Source organism: Pleurodeles waltl, chromosome 7 (genome assembly GCF_031143425.1).
Source record: "Pleurodeles waltl isolate 20211129_DDA chromosome 7, aPleWal1.hap1.20221129, whole genome shotgun sequence".
Classification (NCBI taxonomy): domain Eukaryota; kingdom Metazoa; phylum Chordata; class Amphibia; order Caudata; family Salamandridae; genus Pleurodeles; species Pleurodeles waltl.
The window spans coordinates 9,548,466-9,566,215 of NC_090446.1; the positions used below are offsets into that span (position 1 = coordinate 9,548,466).

Consider the following 17,750-nt stretch of genomic DNA (forward strand, 5'->3'; position numbering starts at 1 on the left):
GTGAATGATAGGTGGCTTCACATAACGTTGATGTCTCAATATATATCATCATTCCTGAAGAAATGCTTCATAAAAATTGGTCTGAGGTAACACTATAACCTAAAGACATTTAGCCAGGAGGATAACAAGGGAGTGACATTTATACTGAAGGGAATACGTGGGCTACGCACTGTCTTCAGTGATGGAGGATTTAAGGAAAGTCTAATTAAAGGATATGTTACCTGTGGAGAACCACTGATTTTTGCTCCTCTTAATTCAAGGATAACCAGGACGCCTCCGAAGTGCTGTAATTACATATAAAATGTATTTTAAAAATAAAAGCTATAGGAGTGCCTGGTCATGAGCTGCTGTGCCTAATTAGAACAGAGAACAGCAATAAACCGCATATGAAAATAAACATTGCCATCATTACATAGCTTCAGAGGTGTTAAGCTGCAGGAGCGTGCATCTTCGTGTACAAACACGTTCTCGTCCCACAATGGCACGTGCACCTGCGCGCATGCGCACAACGACTCACAGCACGCGCGACTCAAACTGCGCACGCGCGGATGCTACGGACTGCGAGGCAGCCGTTCTAGCGTGCCGTAGAGACGTTTGCTTTCACGCGCACAAGTGTGCTGCCGCGCATGCGCCTGGGAGGTCAGCGAGGGTGCCGCGCATGCGCAGACGCCCCCGGGTGCCACGGAGCATGCGCAGTCCGCTATCCTCGTTCTCGGAGCATGTCAGCTCTGTGCCGAGCGGGGCCTGTGAGCACCCCCGGAAGCCCCGGGGAGCAGAGGGCCTGTGTCTACCCCCGGGGCGAGGAGGGTCTATGTGCACCCCGGGGAGCGGAGGGCCTGTGTCCGCCTCCAGTGCGTGCCTGAGCTGACCCCCCTCAGCGCCGCGCACAGGCGGGGAGCCCCTAGCGCCCGCCACTTAGATCAGGCCCTTTCCTTGTATCCCTAGGGCCGGCGGAGCGCAGGGCAGACATGCCCCAGCACGGCCCAGACACGGTGAGTCCTGGGGTGTGAGACGTGTACCCCGGCCTTGAGGCCTGCACCGACCGAGAGCCGCGGCTCTGGCGGGGATCAGCCTGGCGGGGTCCGGAGCAGAGGACCTGCAGCGGCCGCTCCCTCTGGGGCTCTTCCCCGCAGCCTCACAAGCAGCCATTCTTCAAAAACACCCACCTCACTCACACGGGCTCCCACTCTAGCGAACATCCTCCTCCTTCAGCCTCTTCTGACTCCTGTCTCACACCAGCCTCCTGCCACACCAGCACCCCTGGTACCCCCACCTCTCTCTATCCCTCACCCCCTCTGGGGCCTCTCCCTCCACCTCACTCTGTCATTCTTCAAAAACACCCACCTCACTCACACGGGCTCCCACTCTCGCGAACATCCTCCTTCAGCCTCTTCTGACTCCTGTCTCACACCAGCCTCCTGCCACACCAGCACCCTGGTACCCCACCTCTCTCTATCCCTCACCCCCTCTGGGGCCTCTCCCTCCACCTCACTCTGTCATTCTTCAAAAACACCCACCTCACTCACACGGGCTCCCACTCTCGCGAACATCCTCCTCCTTCAGCCTCTTCTGACTCCTGTCTCACACCAGCCTCCTGCCACACCAGCACCCCTGGTACCCCTACCTCTCTCTATCCCTCACCCCCTCTGGGGCCTCTCCCTCCACCTCACTCTGTCATTCTTCAAAAACACCCACCTCACTCACACGGGCTCCCACTCTCGCGAACATCCTCCTCCTTCAGCCTCTTCTGACTCCTGTCTCACACCAGCCTCCTGCCACACCAGCACCCTGGTACCCCACCTCTCTCTATCCCTCACCCCCTCTGGGGCCTCTCCCTCCACCTCACTCTGTCATTCTTCAAAAACACCCACCTCACTCACACGGGCTCCCACTCTCGCGAACATCCTCCTCCTTCAGCCTCTTCTGACTCCTGTCTCACACCAGCCTTCTGCCACACCAGCACCCCTGGTACCCCACCTCTCTCTATCCCACACCCCCTCTGGGGCCTCTCCCTCCACCTCACTCTGTCATTCTTCAAAAACACCCACCTCACTCACACGGGCTCCCACTCTAGCGAACATCCTCCTCCTTCAGCCTCTTCTGACTCCTGTCTCACACCAGCCTCCTGCCACACCAGCACCCCTGGTACCCCACCTCTCTCTATCCCTCACCCCCTCTGGGGCCTCTCCCTCCACCTCACTCTGTCATTCTTCAAAAACACCCACCTCACTCACACGGGCTCCCACTCTCGCGAACATCCTCCTCCTTCAGCCTCTTCTGACTCCTGTCTCACACCAGCCTCCTGCCACACCAGCACCCCTGGTACCCCTACCTCTCTCTATCCCTCACCCCCTCTGGGGCCTCTCCCTCCACCTCACTCTGTCATTCTTCAAAAACACCCACCTCACTCACACGGGCTCCCACTCTCGCGAACATCCTCCTCCTTCAGCCTCTTCTGACTCCTGTCTCACACCAGCCTCCTGCCACACCAGCACCCTGGTACCCCACCTCTCTCTATCCCTCACCCCCTCTGGGGCCTCTCCCTCCACCTCACTCTGTCATTCTTCAAAAACACCCACCTCACTCACACAGGCTCCCACTCTCGCGAACATCCTCCTCCTTCAGCCTCTTCTGACTCCTGTCTCACACCAGCCTCCTGCCACACCAGCACCCTGGTACCCCACCTCTCTCTATCCCTCACCCCCTCTGGGGCCTCTCCCTCCACCTCACTCTGTCATTCTTCAAAAACACCCACCTCACTCACACGGGCTCCCACTCTAGCGAACATCCTCCTCCTTCAGCCTCTTCTGACTCCTGTCTCACACCAGCCTCCTGCCACACCAGCACCCTGGTACCCCACCTCTCTCTATCCCTCACCCCCTCTGGGGCCTCTCCCTCCACCTCACTCTGTCATTCTTCAAAAACACCCACCTCACTCACACGGGCTCCCACTCTCGCGAACATCCTCCTTCAGCCTCTTCTGACTCCTGTCTCACACCAGCCTCCTGCCACACCAGCACCCCTGGTACCCCACCTCTCTCTATCCCTCACCCCCTCTGGGGCCTCTCCCTCCACCTCACTCTGTCATTCTTCAAAAACACCCACCTCACTCACACGGGCTCCCACTCTCGCGAACATCCTCCTCCTTCAGCCTCTTCTGACTCCTGTCTCACACCAGCCTTCTGCCACACCAGCACCCCTGGTACCCCACCTCTCTCTATCCCACACCCCCTCTGGGGCCTCTCCCTCCACCTCACTCTGTCATTCTTCAAAAACACCCACCTCACTCACACGGGCTCCCACTCTAGCGAACATCCTCCTCCTTCAGCCTCTTCTGACTCCTGTCTCACACCAGCCTCCTGCCACACCAGCACCCCTGGTACCCCACCTCTCTCTATCCCTCACCCCCTCTGGGGCCTCTCCCTCCACCTCACTCTGTCATTCTTCAAAAACACCCACCTCACTCACACGGGCTCCCACTCTCGCGAACATCCTCCTCCTTCAGCCTCTTCTGACTCCTGTCTCACACCAGCCTCCTGCCACACCAGCACCCCTGGTACCCCTACCTCTCTCTATCCCTCACCCCCTCTGGGGCCTCTCCCTCCACCTCACTCTGTCATTCTTCAAAAACACCCACCTCACTCACACGGGCTCCCACTCTCGCGAACATCCTCCTCCTTCAGCCTCTTCTGACTCCTGTCTCACACCAGCCTTCTGCCACACCAGCACCCCTGGTACCCCACCTCTCTCTATCCCTCACCCCCTCTGGGGCCTCTCCCTCCACCTCACTCTGTCATTCTTCAAAAACACCCACCTCACTCACACGGGCTCCCACTCTAGCGAACATCCTCCTCCTTCAGCCTCTTCTGACTCCTGTCTCACACCAGCCTCCTGCCACACCAGCACCCCTGGTACCCCTACCTCTCTCTATCCCACACCCCCTCTGGGGCCTCTCCCTCCACCTCACTCTGTCATTCTTCAAAAACACCCACCTCACTCACACGGGCTCCCACTCTAGCGAACATCCTCCTCCTTCAGCCTCTTCTGACTCCTGTCTCACACCAGCCTCCTGCCACACCAGCACCCCTGGTACCCCTACCTCTCTCTATCCCACACCCCCTCTGGGGCCTCTCCCTCCACCTCACTCTGTCATTCTTCAAAAACACCCACCTCACTCACACGGGCTCCCACTCTAGCGAACATCCTCCTCCTTCAGCCTCTTCTGACTCCTGTCTCACACCAGCCTCCTGCCACACCAGCACCCTGGTACCCCACCTCTCTCTATCCCTCACCCCCTCTGGGGCCTCTCCCTCCACCTCACTCTGTCATTCTTCAAAAACACCCACCTCACTCACACGGGCTCCCACTCTCGCGAACATCCTCCTCCTTCAGCCTCTTCTGACTCCTGTCTCACACCAGCCTCCTGCCACACCAGCACCCTGGTACCCCTACCTCTCTCTATCCCACACCCCCTCTGTGGCCTCTCCCTCCACCTCACTCTGTCATTCTTCAAAAACACCCACCTCTCGCACACTGGCTTCCACTCTAGCGAACCTCCTCCTCCTTCAGCCTCTTCTGGCTTCTGTCTCACATCAGCCTCCTGTCACACCAGGGGCCTTTCTCCCTCCAGCCCTCTGGTGACTTCCCCTCTCCCTCATCTCACACACAGTCATTGTTCGAAAATACCCATCTCAGAATGTCTTTCCTGCTAATTAATCTCCTCATCTGACTCCTTTGTATCACATCAGCCTCTCCCTCTGGTACCTCTGCCTCCCCTCAGGCCCTTTTCTACTCCTCCCCGCTATCCCATCTCACATAGTCTTCCCCTCTGATGAATCTTCTCCTTCAGCCTCTTCTGACTCCTGGATCACATCAGCTTCTCTCCCTCTAGTACCTCTTCTTATCCTCAGACCCTTCAATCTCCAGCCCCTCCCAGTTCTCTCCTCTTTATCCCATTCCGACTCTTCCCCTATCTCAAGTGGTCTTCATTGCACAACACCTAATCTTTGAACCATACCAAATCTTCCTCTTAGCAGCCCTCTTCATTTATCCTTTCCTTTCTCTTGCATCACCCATTTTAAACTACGGGGCCTTATATAATTTCTCTATATCCTCAAATCATTCACACTCCAACTCCATGCTCTCCCTCATCTTCTATCAATCCGGAGACCCTTAAGTGTCCCTTCATATTTTCAATATTCCTCCTCTGCCCCCTCACTCTCCACCCAAAACCTCCATATTCTCAATACATTTATTCTCCAGCCCCTTTAAGGGTCTCCTTATCCACAAACGCTTCTCAACTTTTCTCGTACCTTCCCCATCTTCTTTCTCTCCTCAGACACTTGTATATGGCTTTTGAGCTCTCATTCTCTAGGCTCCCAATAGCTCAAATGGCCCTTCTGTCCACCCTGTGACCCTAACATCTTTCCTCATTTCCCTATTATCCTTCTTCAATCTCTCTTCAGTTTTTTTTCTTTACTTCCCAGCCTCCCCTCCCCGCCAACCACACTATTATCCTTAATATCTATTCTTGTTAAATCACCTGACTTTTCAGGTCTTGTTTATCAATCCTCTGCCCTTTTCATTCCTTGATCACTCTCTTTCTTTAAACCCCTCTGTGTATCTGGAGAAACTTTACTCTCCAGTGATTTACAAAGTCATCATGACCAGCACCCTTGCTTATTTTGCGGACCAACTCACCATCTCTGGTGCCTCTCGGCACACCAGCAGCGAGCCTGCCAATCACACTGGAGACTAAGAAAGGCTAAAAAGGAAAAAAACAAGGCAGCAGACCTTTTCCATCTATGTACCCAAGATCTGGAACAACATCCCTATACACACCAGGAGCTCCCCAATACTACTCTAATTTAGGAACAAGTTGACACACTTCTTTTAAGAACACTATATCTTCATCCAATAACAACTACCTTTCCTCTGCTTTGTTTATCATTCACTCTGTACGGTGCTCTTCAGCCTTTTGGCTCGTTTTGTGCTGTACAAATACCAAATACATATATAAATGCATTACAATCCATCTAATACATCTCTTCATTTGCTTTCTGTCCTTTGCAGCGGTCATTCTCCTCCTTGTTTTGTATCTCTCCACAGCCCCCTCTCTTTCCATGATCTATATTGCTTGACTTTATATTTTTCTGTCTCTCCTCAAACCCTTAATTCTCCCTATTTCTTCCCTGTCCCTCACATTTCCTCTAAAGTTGAACTCCTCTTTTGTTTGTCCTTAAACCTTACTTTCTCTCAAACCGCACAAATGCGTTTCTCTTTCCACTTTTCGTCTTCTGACTCTTCGTTTTCTCCAGCCCTTCAAATGCCTCATCATCTTCGACCTTACTTCCTGCTACTCTTCTTGAACACTTACGTCTCTTATAGGATCCCTTGTTCCTTCTCCCCATCCCCTTTGTGCTTCTCAACATCCTTTATCAATTTTACTCCTCTCTCTGTGATCCACGTGAAGACTGTTCTCTGCCAATTCTGTTTCTGTTGCTCCTAAGTCCTCTCCAGTTTCCTCTCCACTCCTGTCTCCTCCGTCCCCTTTCTTTTCCCACGCTCTCCCCCCCCCCCCCCCCCCATTGTTTGTCATTACCCTGTTTTTTTTCTCACTCATATCACCCTCAGCCCTCTCTCTTTTGCTTGTCTCCACGGTCTTCTGTCTCCATAATCTCTATATCTCTCCTGAGACTAATCCTAATGTGCTCAAGCTCTCAATCTCCTTTTTGTCCTTCTGTAATGCATTAGCCACATCTCTATATTGAATCCCTTCTCTACACCTGTGCTCCCAGAGCAAAAATAAATAAATAATCCAGCACTCATTTATTTGCCCTTCCAAGGGTAAAAATGTAATAACAATTACTACACATCTACCTACCTTAAGTAATGTTGAAATTCTGCAGACAATTAATTACAGAGGCAGAAACCCACATGCAGGAAATTACATAGTTCTGAAAAGAACTTGTAAATCACAGTATTAACATGTAAAATGTCCTGTTAGCAAAAGACTGGCAGGATTGAATTACAGTGATTGAGATTGCTTTTGGTAAGAGTACAAATCTCTTATGCCCATGTTTCGACCTTGGCACTACATCTTCTGCATGTGCTGCAGAGTGCACACAAATGCCCAGAACACTAGTGGCATGCTGTATCACAAATTTGATAACCAACTTTATTGATTTTTGCAACAGTATTACCACACAGGATTATCAGTACCACATGTCTGTGCAGTAGGCATGTATCTGATTTACATAGAATAGGACATGGTCTTCCCACCAATTGCCCCAGATCTTGTGCTTTTAAGGGCAACCCTGTTCGTCATAAACCTGCCTTTCCTGGCGGGTACACCAGTCTTATCTCCTTCCTTCATTCTTCCATCGAGAGAGATTCTGGGGACTTTCTTTTGCAGGTAGTGCCAGGCTTGGACACCAGTGTGGTCACCCCAATAAAGGTCTGTTCCCTCCTTGGTCTCCCTATGTCTTCGAATAGTCCTAATAATGCGTTTCCTGGGGGTAAGGTCAGTCTGGCGACCCAGGACTATTGAGAGCTCCTTTCCTATTTCCTCCCAGTAGGGGGAGGGGTGGGGAGTGCGGGACAGGTCCAGACCATGTAGAAGAGTTCTGACTCTGCCACGGAGTAGCATGCGCATTGGGTTTGAGAGGTTCTGCCAGCTCGGTGTAGCTGCCGAGGGGTCAAATAGGTGAGGTGTAGGTAGTTAAGTTGGAGCATGCAGAAGAGTGGGAGGGTAACCATTTCCCTAGGGGCCAGTCTGGCATCACTCCAGTCCTCATCATCAAGGTGCTCCACCTCAGAGGCAGCCCTGGGAAGTGGTCCAGAGCCTAGAGATGGCACTCTTGTCCAGCCTTCCCATCAAGATCTTCACTTCAAGAGGGCTAAAGCCTGGAATTTGTGTACCCATTGATACGTGCGCCAACAGAGAGGGGTGCACCTAAAGGCATTGATGAAATTGTATCATGTCCTGGGGCGATAACATGGTGTCTCCACGCCAAGCGTCCCCCAGGTGAGTAATCCTATTCTGTCCGCACAACACCTTGTAGGCCAGCAGTGTGCTGTATCTGCGTTCTTTGTCACAACAGGGTCCTTTCAGTGAGTTTGCTGACCCATTTAAAGAACTGAAGCACCGCCCTCCAATACAACAGTGTCACCCGTGTACACTCGGGGAGTGTTTGGGGGAATAGGGCCTCATAAAGCAAGCCCAGGAGGCCATCAAGGCCCAGCAGAGTCAGTTCCACCTGATAAGTAGAATCGTCTTAGTCCCGTTAAACCAATCGTGGATCGCCACCAGTTGCACAACCAGATAATACCATAGAGATCTGTAATTCCCAGCTCTCCATCGTAGGTAAAGTGTCGGCCATTGACAAAAACTACGCTATGGCGACCTCCCGTCTGTAGAAAGGTGGCAAATTTCAAGGCCAGCACCTGAAACCACCTCTAAGAGATGGGGGTAGTTTGAAATATATGCGAGAAGCATGGAAGGCTCATAATTTTAAAATTGGGCTACCCGCCCTAGTGGATTCAATGGTAGGCGGCTCCATCGCTGCATATCTCTATTCAGCCTGGCAATCGGGGTTGTAGATTAAGGCTCAACGCCAGTGCCGAAAGACAGGAGTTATAGATGTGTAAATATTTGAAGAATAAATGGTGCTTCATGATCGCGGCGTACCATGAATATCTCAACAAAGCAGGCTGATGGACGGAGTGCTGAAACTTTTCAAACACTCACTCCCAGTCACAGATCTCGGTTAAATCATCGTTCTTTTGCTCATCATGCCACCCTAGTTAGGATCCAGCCATATGCAAATCAGTTTTGACCCTGTTCCCCATGGAAACAGTCCAGCCCGAACTGCCAGGTCCTTCCTGGACTGGAAACAAGCATCGTAGGAATGGTTTCTGGGTATCACCCTTCATCAGCCAGGCTAGCTTGAATCCAGTGGCACAGTGAGCACAGGACACACGTCTTGGCATACACTGGCCACTTAGATACTATTAGTAGTGTCAAATATACCACTTAAAGACTTGAAGATGTTGTGGGATAGTATTCAACTAAACATATCTGCCTGCTTTTAAGGTTGCAGTATGTGTGCGGTTACATTAAGCAGTGTGTCCAAGATACTATATAGGAATACAATTACCACACCCCTGGTACTCATATTTAATCTATTCCATTCCCTGCTGACTCTGCTCATGTCCATACCATGACATCCTATGGTAACAGAATGTATGTGCAAGTATGAAGGCTGCACATAAGCATTCTTGTGTATGTGACTAACATGATTGACAGTTTTTAGTTCTGCCCTGACAGCTAAGGTGCGGCGTGTGACATCAGGGCTGTTCTTTATCAATGGATTGTTTCTACTCAGCATCCTAAAACTCAGAGTGGACTGCCAGAGTCTACACTTTTTTCCAGCAAACATGGCTAAGCACTGACATGGGATAGTCAGTCTTTTTATCTTTGTATCATATACAGCACTTGGGGTAACAGTGCTTAGTGAAGTGAAAAAGTCCAGAGAAAACTGAAAGTTTTGCACACCACATTATTTGGTTATTGTCTGTAGATAGGAGCTGATAGGGCTAACTAGAAGTATGCCTGTTCCAAGCAGGAAGAGCAGAGCAGTATGCTGTCTCAGTAATAAAAGAGAAAAGGAGCCATGCTGCATGCCTAGGGATTCCATGTCTTCCAGGTAAGAAGGGCGCCTTGTAGCCCATTCTGAGCATACACTTAATAATCTGTTCATTATTGGACTTGCAGCCCTTGTTTGATTTAATTGAAAGAATGGGACTAAAATGTGATAACAATGACTTGTAAAAAGAAAGTCTGACCTGTGTTAACACGTTTTACTAAGAAACGTTTGTGGTAATCTGCTTACAGTATAATTTACATTAACGCATGGTTGGGGAAACAAGACCTATACATGAATAGGGTTGCTGCCTCACGTCACGTCAACAGGGCACCATGTTTCAGGGTTATATTCTGTTATAAATCATCATTCTCCGGTGCTCTGGTCCATTCGATATAGTGGATGCAAAGGAGGCTTTCAGATCACAGAACACACTGGCTATGAAATGACATACCATAACTTGAAGCATGGTGTTTAGGTGCCGTACAGCGGCATAGAAACCTTAATGATTGCTTCAGGACCTTTCATACATGGCCATTGTGCATCATTGACAGACTTCAGGAAAAAACTCAAGACCTGGCTCTTTGACTAAACCCAGCGCCTGGATACCCTCACGGTTGATAAGCCGCTCTTTCCAGGTACTGATTGATTGATTGATTGATTTGTTTATGTTAAAATGTTCTAAAAATGAGAAGCTATACTTTAAGTCAGTATACCCCTTGCGGAAGGAAATATACTGCAGTTGTATTAGAGACAGCTTGTGACTGTTAGAGGGAAGAACATATGTTGTTAGTCACAAATTTCCATAGGCTTTCAGATTTAAATTTGGATTTATAGTGTACATTTATTCAATGTACTGGGATTTCTGCTGGGATTGTGGTGAAGAAAATGTTGCATGATTGAGGCAGGCTTGATTTTATAAGAGAGTTAAGGCCCCGTTAAGATTTGGTTGCCTCAATGCTGAATCACAGTTGTGCCAGATGTAGTGCCTTTGGTATGCCAAACGTTAATGAGGCAACCATATTTGATGTCCGCCATGCCAAATTAAATATGAACATGTAAATATTTCTTAATACATATGTACATTCAATAAGTTTACTTGTGACCATTAAGTTTTTAAGTGTAATTTGTGATTTAAAATGTAATGTTAATTTTGTAACACCTCTAGTATGTAGCATATGCAGTTGTGTTTGAAGTATAATTGTAAAACTGTAGACTTTATATAGAAGGTGCCACAAATGAAAGATAAGCAAATAGCCAATAAAATGTTGTATTGGTCAGAAGATGATTCCTTTATTTTTTACTAAAAATATTTTATTCCAGGGACCTATAACACTGCATGATTTCTCTGCCCAGTTGAGTGGCGAGGAGTGGACACTTTTGCAGGATTGGCAGAAGGATCTTTATAGAAATGTGATGAAAGAAATTCACCAGGCTATGATTTCTCTGGGTAAAGTCCAGCCGTTCAACTTTTTAATAAATATGCGTTTCTTTTTTTATGAGAATTTTTAAGCGATTTGGTTGGCAAACAAAACAACAATGTGATTGTTATGGCTTGAACAGTACTGTACAACACCATCATTTAATTTGCTTTAAATAAATGAAATAAGTCTTCTTTGTACATATGTTTGTATAGTTGTACAGATTTATAAATTGTGGAAACAATTAGAACATGTCATGATGTGTGCTGATGTTTATAATTAAACAGTACATACTGAGGTTCTGGATTCACACTCTAACAGGGGTGATATGTCTAGATGTACAGAGTGGATGGCGTATTTAGAGGTATTTTAATAGCTTTATTGAAAGATTTTGAGGTGCAGAAAGCACTGATGTTAGAGAAGAGGGCACTGGTCTCAGATCTTTAGATAGAAGCTGGTGCATTTTCTCTCTTTTTTCATATGAACAGTGATAGTGTTGTGTCTCTGATGTTTGGTTTATATAAGGTGCCTAGAATGGCTATGAAGGGTGATATTAATCTAGTCAGGATGGGTACACTGCCTGAGAAGTTTCTGAATTGTAGACAGAGGACTTTATGAGGCTGTAAAGGTTTCTTAGAAGACGTATTATTAGATTTCAGACTTCCAGCTTCTGGGAAACATGGGAAATCCTGGGCAGCACCACTTTCTCCTCACTATCCTTAGGTCTTGGATTCTGTTGTATGCAATATTTAGCCAGATTCATTTGTATTCCTGACTTTTCAGTGGTAGCTGTAGTCAGGGAGACCTGGCTTACAGTAGCAGGCTTTTAGGGGTTTGGACAGAAATAAGATGTAACACAATAGCCATCACAAATATTCTAGATTAATGTCGAGGGGGATAGACCTCAGAGATTTTCATTGTCCTGACCAGCACAGCACACTAGCCCTGCAAAGCAAATTGAGGTTAATCACAATGTACTGGCTGAAAGGGTCAAGTATACATTCTGGTTTTGGAATGATGGGTAGCGGGGGAACTGCTACCAAAGGGCTGCTCTTGATCTAAAAAATCTGACAGCCTTTTGGAGCCTTGAGTGGATTATCAGGCTTCTGCATATGCTGTAACTAAAGCAGTTTCTTAAAATGTTTGATGTTGAATCCATGATGGGGTGGGTGTGAGAGTACTTGGGTCAAATGATCTCTGAGCCCAGAAGATACAATTGCAAACTAATAGACAACATGGACATAGAGCAGATGGGTGACCTTCGTCTGCGATCACCCAGTGAACATTTTACACACAAAGAAGGAACTTGAAAGCTAAAAGACAAAACAATTACAGGTTATGATCAATGAACTTTTTCCTTGCCCTGTGTCTGTTTATTCCATCTTCTATCAGTAAGTCTGTTCCCAGATGGCACCAGAAAGACCTAGAGCAGTAAACTAGTGCCAATGAGCGCACAGAAAGCTTCAGAGTGCTAGTCTATGGTGAAATTCATGAACATACTTCTGAGGTAACTGAACTGCTTAGAACTTCTGCTTCAGAATATTAGCTATCTGAGTTTCCTTCAGGTGACAGGGTGCGACGCATAGGACTGCTGCTTCAGAATATTAGGAGAACCAGTATCCTTCAGGTGAGAAGACACAATGTATAGGACTGCTTGCTTCAGAATATTAATAGTCCGAGGATCCTTCAGGTGACCGGGTGCGACACATAGGACTGCTTGCTTCAGAAAATTAAGAATTCGAGGATCCTTCAGGTGACCGGGTGCAACGCATAGGATTGCTGCTTCAGAATATTAGAAGAATAAGTGTCTTTCAGGTGAGAGGACAAGACTCATAGGACTGCTTGCTTCAGAATACTGGTTCAAGGATCCTCCTGATGATCGGGTGCAACGCAAGGAGCTGCTTGCTTCAGAATACTAATAGTCCAAGGATTCTTCAGGTGACCAGGTATGACGCACGGGACTGCTTCTTCAGAATATTATGAGTCCGAGGATCCTTCAGATTACAGGTGTGGTGTGTTGGACTGCTGCTTCCGAATATTAGGAGCTCAGGGATCCTTCCGATGATGGGTGTGGTGCATAGGACTGCTGGTTCAAAATATTAGGAGTCCGAGGATCCTTCAGGTTATAGGTGCGATGCATAGGACTTCTGCTTTAGAATATTAGAAGTCTGAGGATCCTTCAGGTGACTGGGTGCGGCGCACAGGACTGCTGATTCATAGGACGGCTGTTTCAGAATATTAGAAGTCCGAGGATCCTTCAGGTGAGAGGACGCGACACATAGGACTGCTGCTTCAGAATACTAGTAGTTCAAGGATCCTTCAGGTGACTGGGTACAACACTTAGGATTGATGCTTCAGAATATCAGGAGTCTGAGGATCCTTAAGGTAATCAGTCGAGGATCCTTCACATGACCAGGTATGACGCACGGGACTGCTTCTTCGGAAAATTAATAGTCCAAGGATCCTTCAGGTGACAGGTGTGATGCATAAGACTGATGCTTCAGAATATTAGGAGTCAGAGGATCCTTGACAGGTGAGAGGACGTGACACATAGGAATGCTGCTTCAGAATATTAGGAGTCCGGGAACCTTCCGTTGACCGAGTGCGACGCATAGGACTGATGCTTCAGAATATTAGGAGTCCGAGGGTCCTTCAGGTGACCGGGTGTGACGAATTGGACTTCTTGCTTCAGAATATTAGCAGTCCGAGGATCCTCCAGGTGATGGGGTGTGACGCATAAAACTGCTGCTTCAGAGTATTGGGAGTCCAAGTATCCTTTAGGTGCCTGGGTGTGACACATTGGACTGCTGCTTCAGAATATTAAGAGAACAAGTATCCTTCAGGCGAGAGGACGCAACACATAGGACTGCTGCTTCAGAATATTGGAGGTCCGAGGATCCTTTAGGTGATCAGTCGAGGGTCCTTCAGGTCACTGGGTGCAACACATAGGACTGCTGCTTGAGAATATTAGGAGTCAGAGGATCCTTCAGATGATCAGTCGAGGGTCCTTCAGGTGACCGGGTGCGATGCAAAGGACTGCTTGCTTCAGAATATTATCAGTCCGAGTATCCTTCAGGTGATGGGGTGTGACGCATAAAACCGCTGCTTCAGAAAATTAAGAGTCCAAGGATTCTTCAGGTGATCAGTCGACGGTCCTTCAGGTGACCCAGTGCGACACACAAGACTGCTGCTTCAGAATATTAGGAGTCCAAGGATCCTTCAGGTGTCTGGGTGTGATGCTTAGGACTGCTGCTTCAGAATATTAGCTGCCTGAGGATCCTTCAAGTGACAGATGCGACGCATAGGACTGCTGCTTCAGAGTAGTAGGAATCCGAGGATCCTTCATGTGACCAGGTAGATGCAAAGGACTGCTGCTTCAGAATATTAGGAGTCCGAAGATCCTTCAGGTGACAGGTGCGACGCATAGGACTGTTTGCTTCAGAATATTAGGAGTCTAAGGATCCTTCGGGAGACAGGTGCGACGCATAGGACTGTTGCTTCAGAATATTAGAAGTCAGAGGATCCTTCAGGTGGCTGGGTGTGACAAATAGGACTGCTTGCTTCAGAATATTAGGAGTCAGAGGATCCTTCGGGGGACAGGTGCGATGCATAGGACTGCTTGCTTCAGAATATTAGGAGTCTGAGGATCCTTCAGGTGTTTGGGTGTGATTCTTAGGACTGCTGCTTCAGAATATTAACTGTCCGAAGATCCTTCAGGTGACTGGGTGCGACGCACAGGACTGCTTGCTTCAGTAATTAGGAGTTCGAGGATCCTTCAGGTGATCGGGTGTGGCGCATAAAACCGTTTCTTCAGAATATTAGGAGTCCGAGTATTCTTCAGGTGATCAGTTGATGGTCCTTCAGGTGACCCAGTGCGACACATAGAACTGTTGCTTCATAATATTAGGAGTCCAAGGATCCTTCAGGTGTCTGGGTGTGCTGCTTAGGACTTCTGCTTCAGAATATTACCTCTCTGAGGATCTTTCAGGTGACAGATGCGATTTATAGGACTGCTGCTTCAGAATATCAGCTGTACGAGGATCCTTTAGGTGAAAGGTGCGACACATAGGACTGCTGCTTCAGAGTAGTAGGAGTTCGAGGATCCTTCATGTGACCAGGTAGATGCAAAGGACTGCTGCTTCAGAAAATTAGGAGTCCGAAGATCCTTCAGGTGACGGGGTGCGACGCATAGGACTGCTTGCTTCAGAATATTAGGTGTCCGAGGATCCTTCAGGTGATCAGTCGAGGGTCCTTCAGGTGACGCAGTGTGAGACATAGGACTGCTGCTTCATAGGACTGCTGCTTCAGAATATTAGGAGTCCGAAGATCCTTCAGGTGACGGGGTGCGACACACAGGACTGGTTGCTTCAGAATATTAGGAATCCGAGTATCCTTCAGGTGGCCGGGTGTGACAAATAGGACTGCTTGATTCAGAATATTAGGAGCCTAAGGATCCTTCGGGTGACAGGTGTGACGCATAGGACTGCTGATTCAGAATATTAAAAGTCTGAGGATCCTTCAGGTGTTTGGGTGTGATTCTTAGGACTGCTGCTTCAGAATATTAGCTGTCCAAAGATCCTTCAGGTGACGGGGTGCGACGCACAGGACTGCTTGCTTCAGTAATTAGGAGTTCGAGGGTCCTTCAGGTGACGGGTGCAACGCATAGGACTGCTGCTTCAGAATATTAGGAGTCCGAGGATCCTTCAGGCATCTGGTTGTGATGCATAGGACTCTTGCTTCAGAATATTAGCTGTCCGAGGATCCTTCAAGAGACAGGTGCGATACATGGGATTGTTAATTCATAGGACTGCTGCTTCAGAATATTAGGGGTCCGAAGATCCTTCAGGTGACGGGGTGCAACGCACAGAACTGCTTGCTTCACAATATTAGGAGTCCGAGGATCCTTCAGGCATCTGGTTGTGATGCATAGGACTCTTGCTTCAGAATATTAGCTGTCCGAGGATCCTTCAAGAGACAGGTGCGATACATGGGATTGTTAATTCATAGGACTGCTGCTTCAGAATATTAGGGGTCCGAAGATCCTTCAGGTGACGGGGTGCAACGCACAGAACTGCTTGCTTCACAATATTAGGAGTCTGAGGATCCTTCAGGTGACAGGTGCAACGCATAGGACTGCTTGCGTCACAATATTAGGAGTCTGAGGATCCTTCAGGTGACAGGTGCAACCCATGGGACTGCTGCTTCAGAATAAAAGAGTAGTCTGAGGACCCAGCAAGTGATCAGACGCTTTCATTTGGGACACTGCCAGTGCTGCAGGAATTGCTGTCTGCTGGTTGCAGTGTAGGTGGTTGATCCGAGGGCTGGATGAAAGAAGGATGTTTTAGCAGTGAGGAGAGAATCAAATTCTAGAAAGGTTTGCAAGTGTGATCTGAGAGGGGAGGTAATGATGGCAGTGAACAGGATGCTCTGGACATCTGCTCAGCTGCTAGGTTGAAGAGCCCAGGATGGCATACACAGGTGCATATGAGGCAGAAGGTCTTTGAGTGCAGACCTTTAATGGAATGCGTATTAATTAGGAGCCCTAGGAAAACAACTTTTTTTGGAGTAATTACTGTTCAGTTTACTTGATTTTCGTACACATTTTAACTACAGTAGCTTTGATAGCCGGCCCAGTGGCTAATTGGACTAGTTCGCCCACTCCATGGGCCTGTGTTTGACCTCACAGGTTTGAATCCTGCTTGATTCCCTTCAGTTTTCATCCTTCAGCTGTCAGTAAAATTAATGTCATAGAATTGAGTCATGTTAGGTATCCGTTAGCGCCAGATTTGCAGGTGAAAATGCCCTTTTACAAAGAGACTGTTACGCTATGGTATGGTGTGGAGGTCTTTGGCTGAGTTGATTGCTTGTGTTCGGATATGCTCCTTTATGTTTACTTATTTCCTGCTGAGGATTCACAGACATGTTTGATTGTTGAGTTGCTTTTTTTATGGCCTCCGGTCAGTTTTTTTTGTATGGGCCCAGAGAGCAATACGTCTGATGCCAAGGGCCCAGCAAATCATCCCAGGTTTAAAGCGGCGTTGATTGGAGCCAGCAATAGGAGATAACTGGTGTAGTGTACCTTTTAGAATGTGCTGGCCCTAAAGCTATTTGAGGTTCATAAGAGATTAGGAAAACATGCATTTCTAATTACTATGGCTTTTTCAGGAGCAGCCTACGACAGAAAGTGTTTTATGATTTGAATAACTAGATCCCTTAAAAGTAATGATGGCATAAATCTTTCTCTGTATGAAGTCACAGTGAAATTTAGTATGAGTGTTGAAATGAAGCCTGCATGTCTCTTTATTATAAACAGGCTACAAAATTCATGGCACCTTGCTCCAAATGAATGGAGGGGAAAAGTTTAAAGTGCAAGATGTGCAGGCCCAGGAAAAAAGAGGAGACCCTCCTGTTCCCACCTCAGGTAAGTTGACTCTCTGAAAAACCTCTGTGTGCCAGGCAGGACATTTCTCCACTGCTCAGAGCGCATTCTTTCATTGGTTTCTCTGACTTTCTGTTTCTTATTTAATAGATAGCCTTTCCCACTTTAAGCTCTTTAGTTTAAAGCACTGTGGTTTATGGCCACTCTGGTCCACTGCAGTCATTTCTTTGACTAGGTTGTTGGTTCTCAGCAAGATGCTGTTTTAATATTTAATTGCTTACAATCTGCCATTGTTGCACTCCACTC

The 17,750-nt window shown here is 48.0% G+C and overlaps 1 protein-coding gene across 9 annotated transcripts in view; it reads left to right on the plus strand.

The window, feature by feature from the left end:
• Window positions 1-668: 668 nt before the first annotated feature.
• Window positions 669-17,750, plus strand: part of LOC138303538 (uncharacterized) — a 176,857-nt gene continuing 159,775 nt past the window's right edge. For 8 of the 9 annotated variants that reach the window (XR_011205410.1, XM_069242759.1, XM_069242762.1 and 5 more), the window contains exons 1-3: window positions 689-992; window positions 10,968-11,094; window positions 17,379-17,486. Coding sequence is in view for 8 of the 9 variants with exons in the window: in XM_069242759.1 (XP_069098860.1) it covers window positions 969-992; window positions 10,968-11,094; window positions 17,379-17,486 (259 nt within the window). In the remaining variant the exon portion in view is untranslated. Of the gene's footprint in view, window positions 993-10,967; window positions 11,095-17,378; window positions 17,487-17,750 lie in introns of all 9 variants that reach the window. The other variant, XM_069242764.1, reaches the window with a different exon arrangement.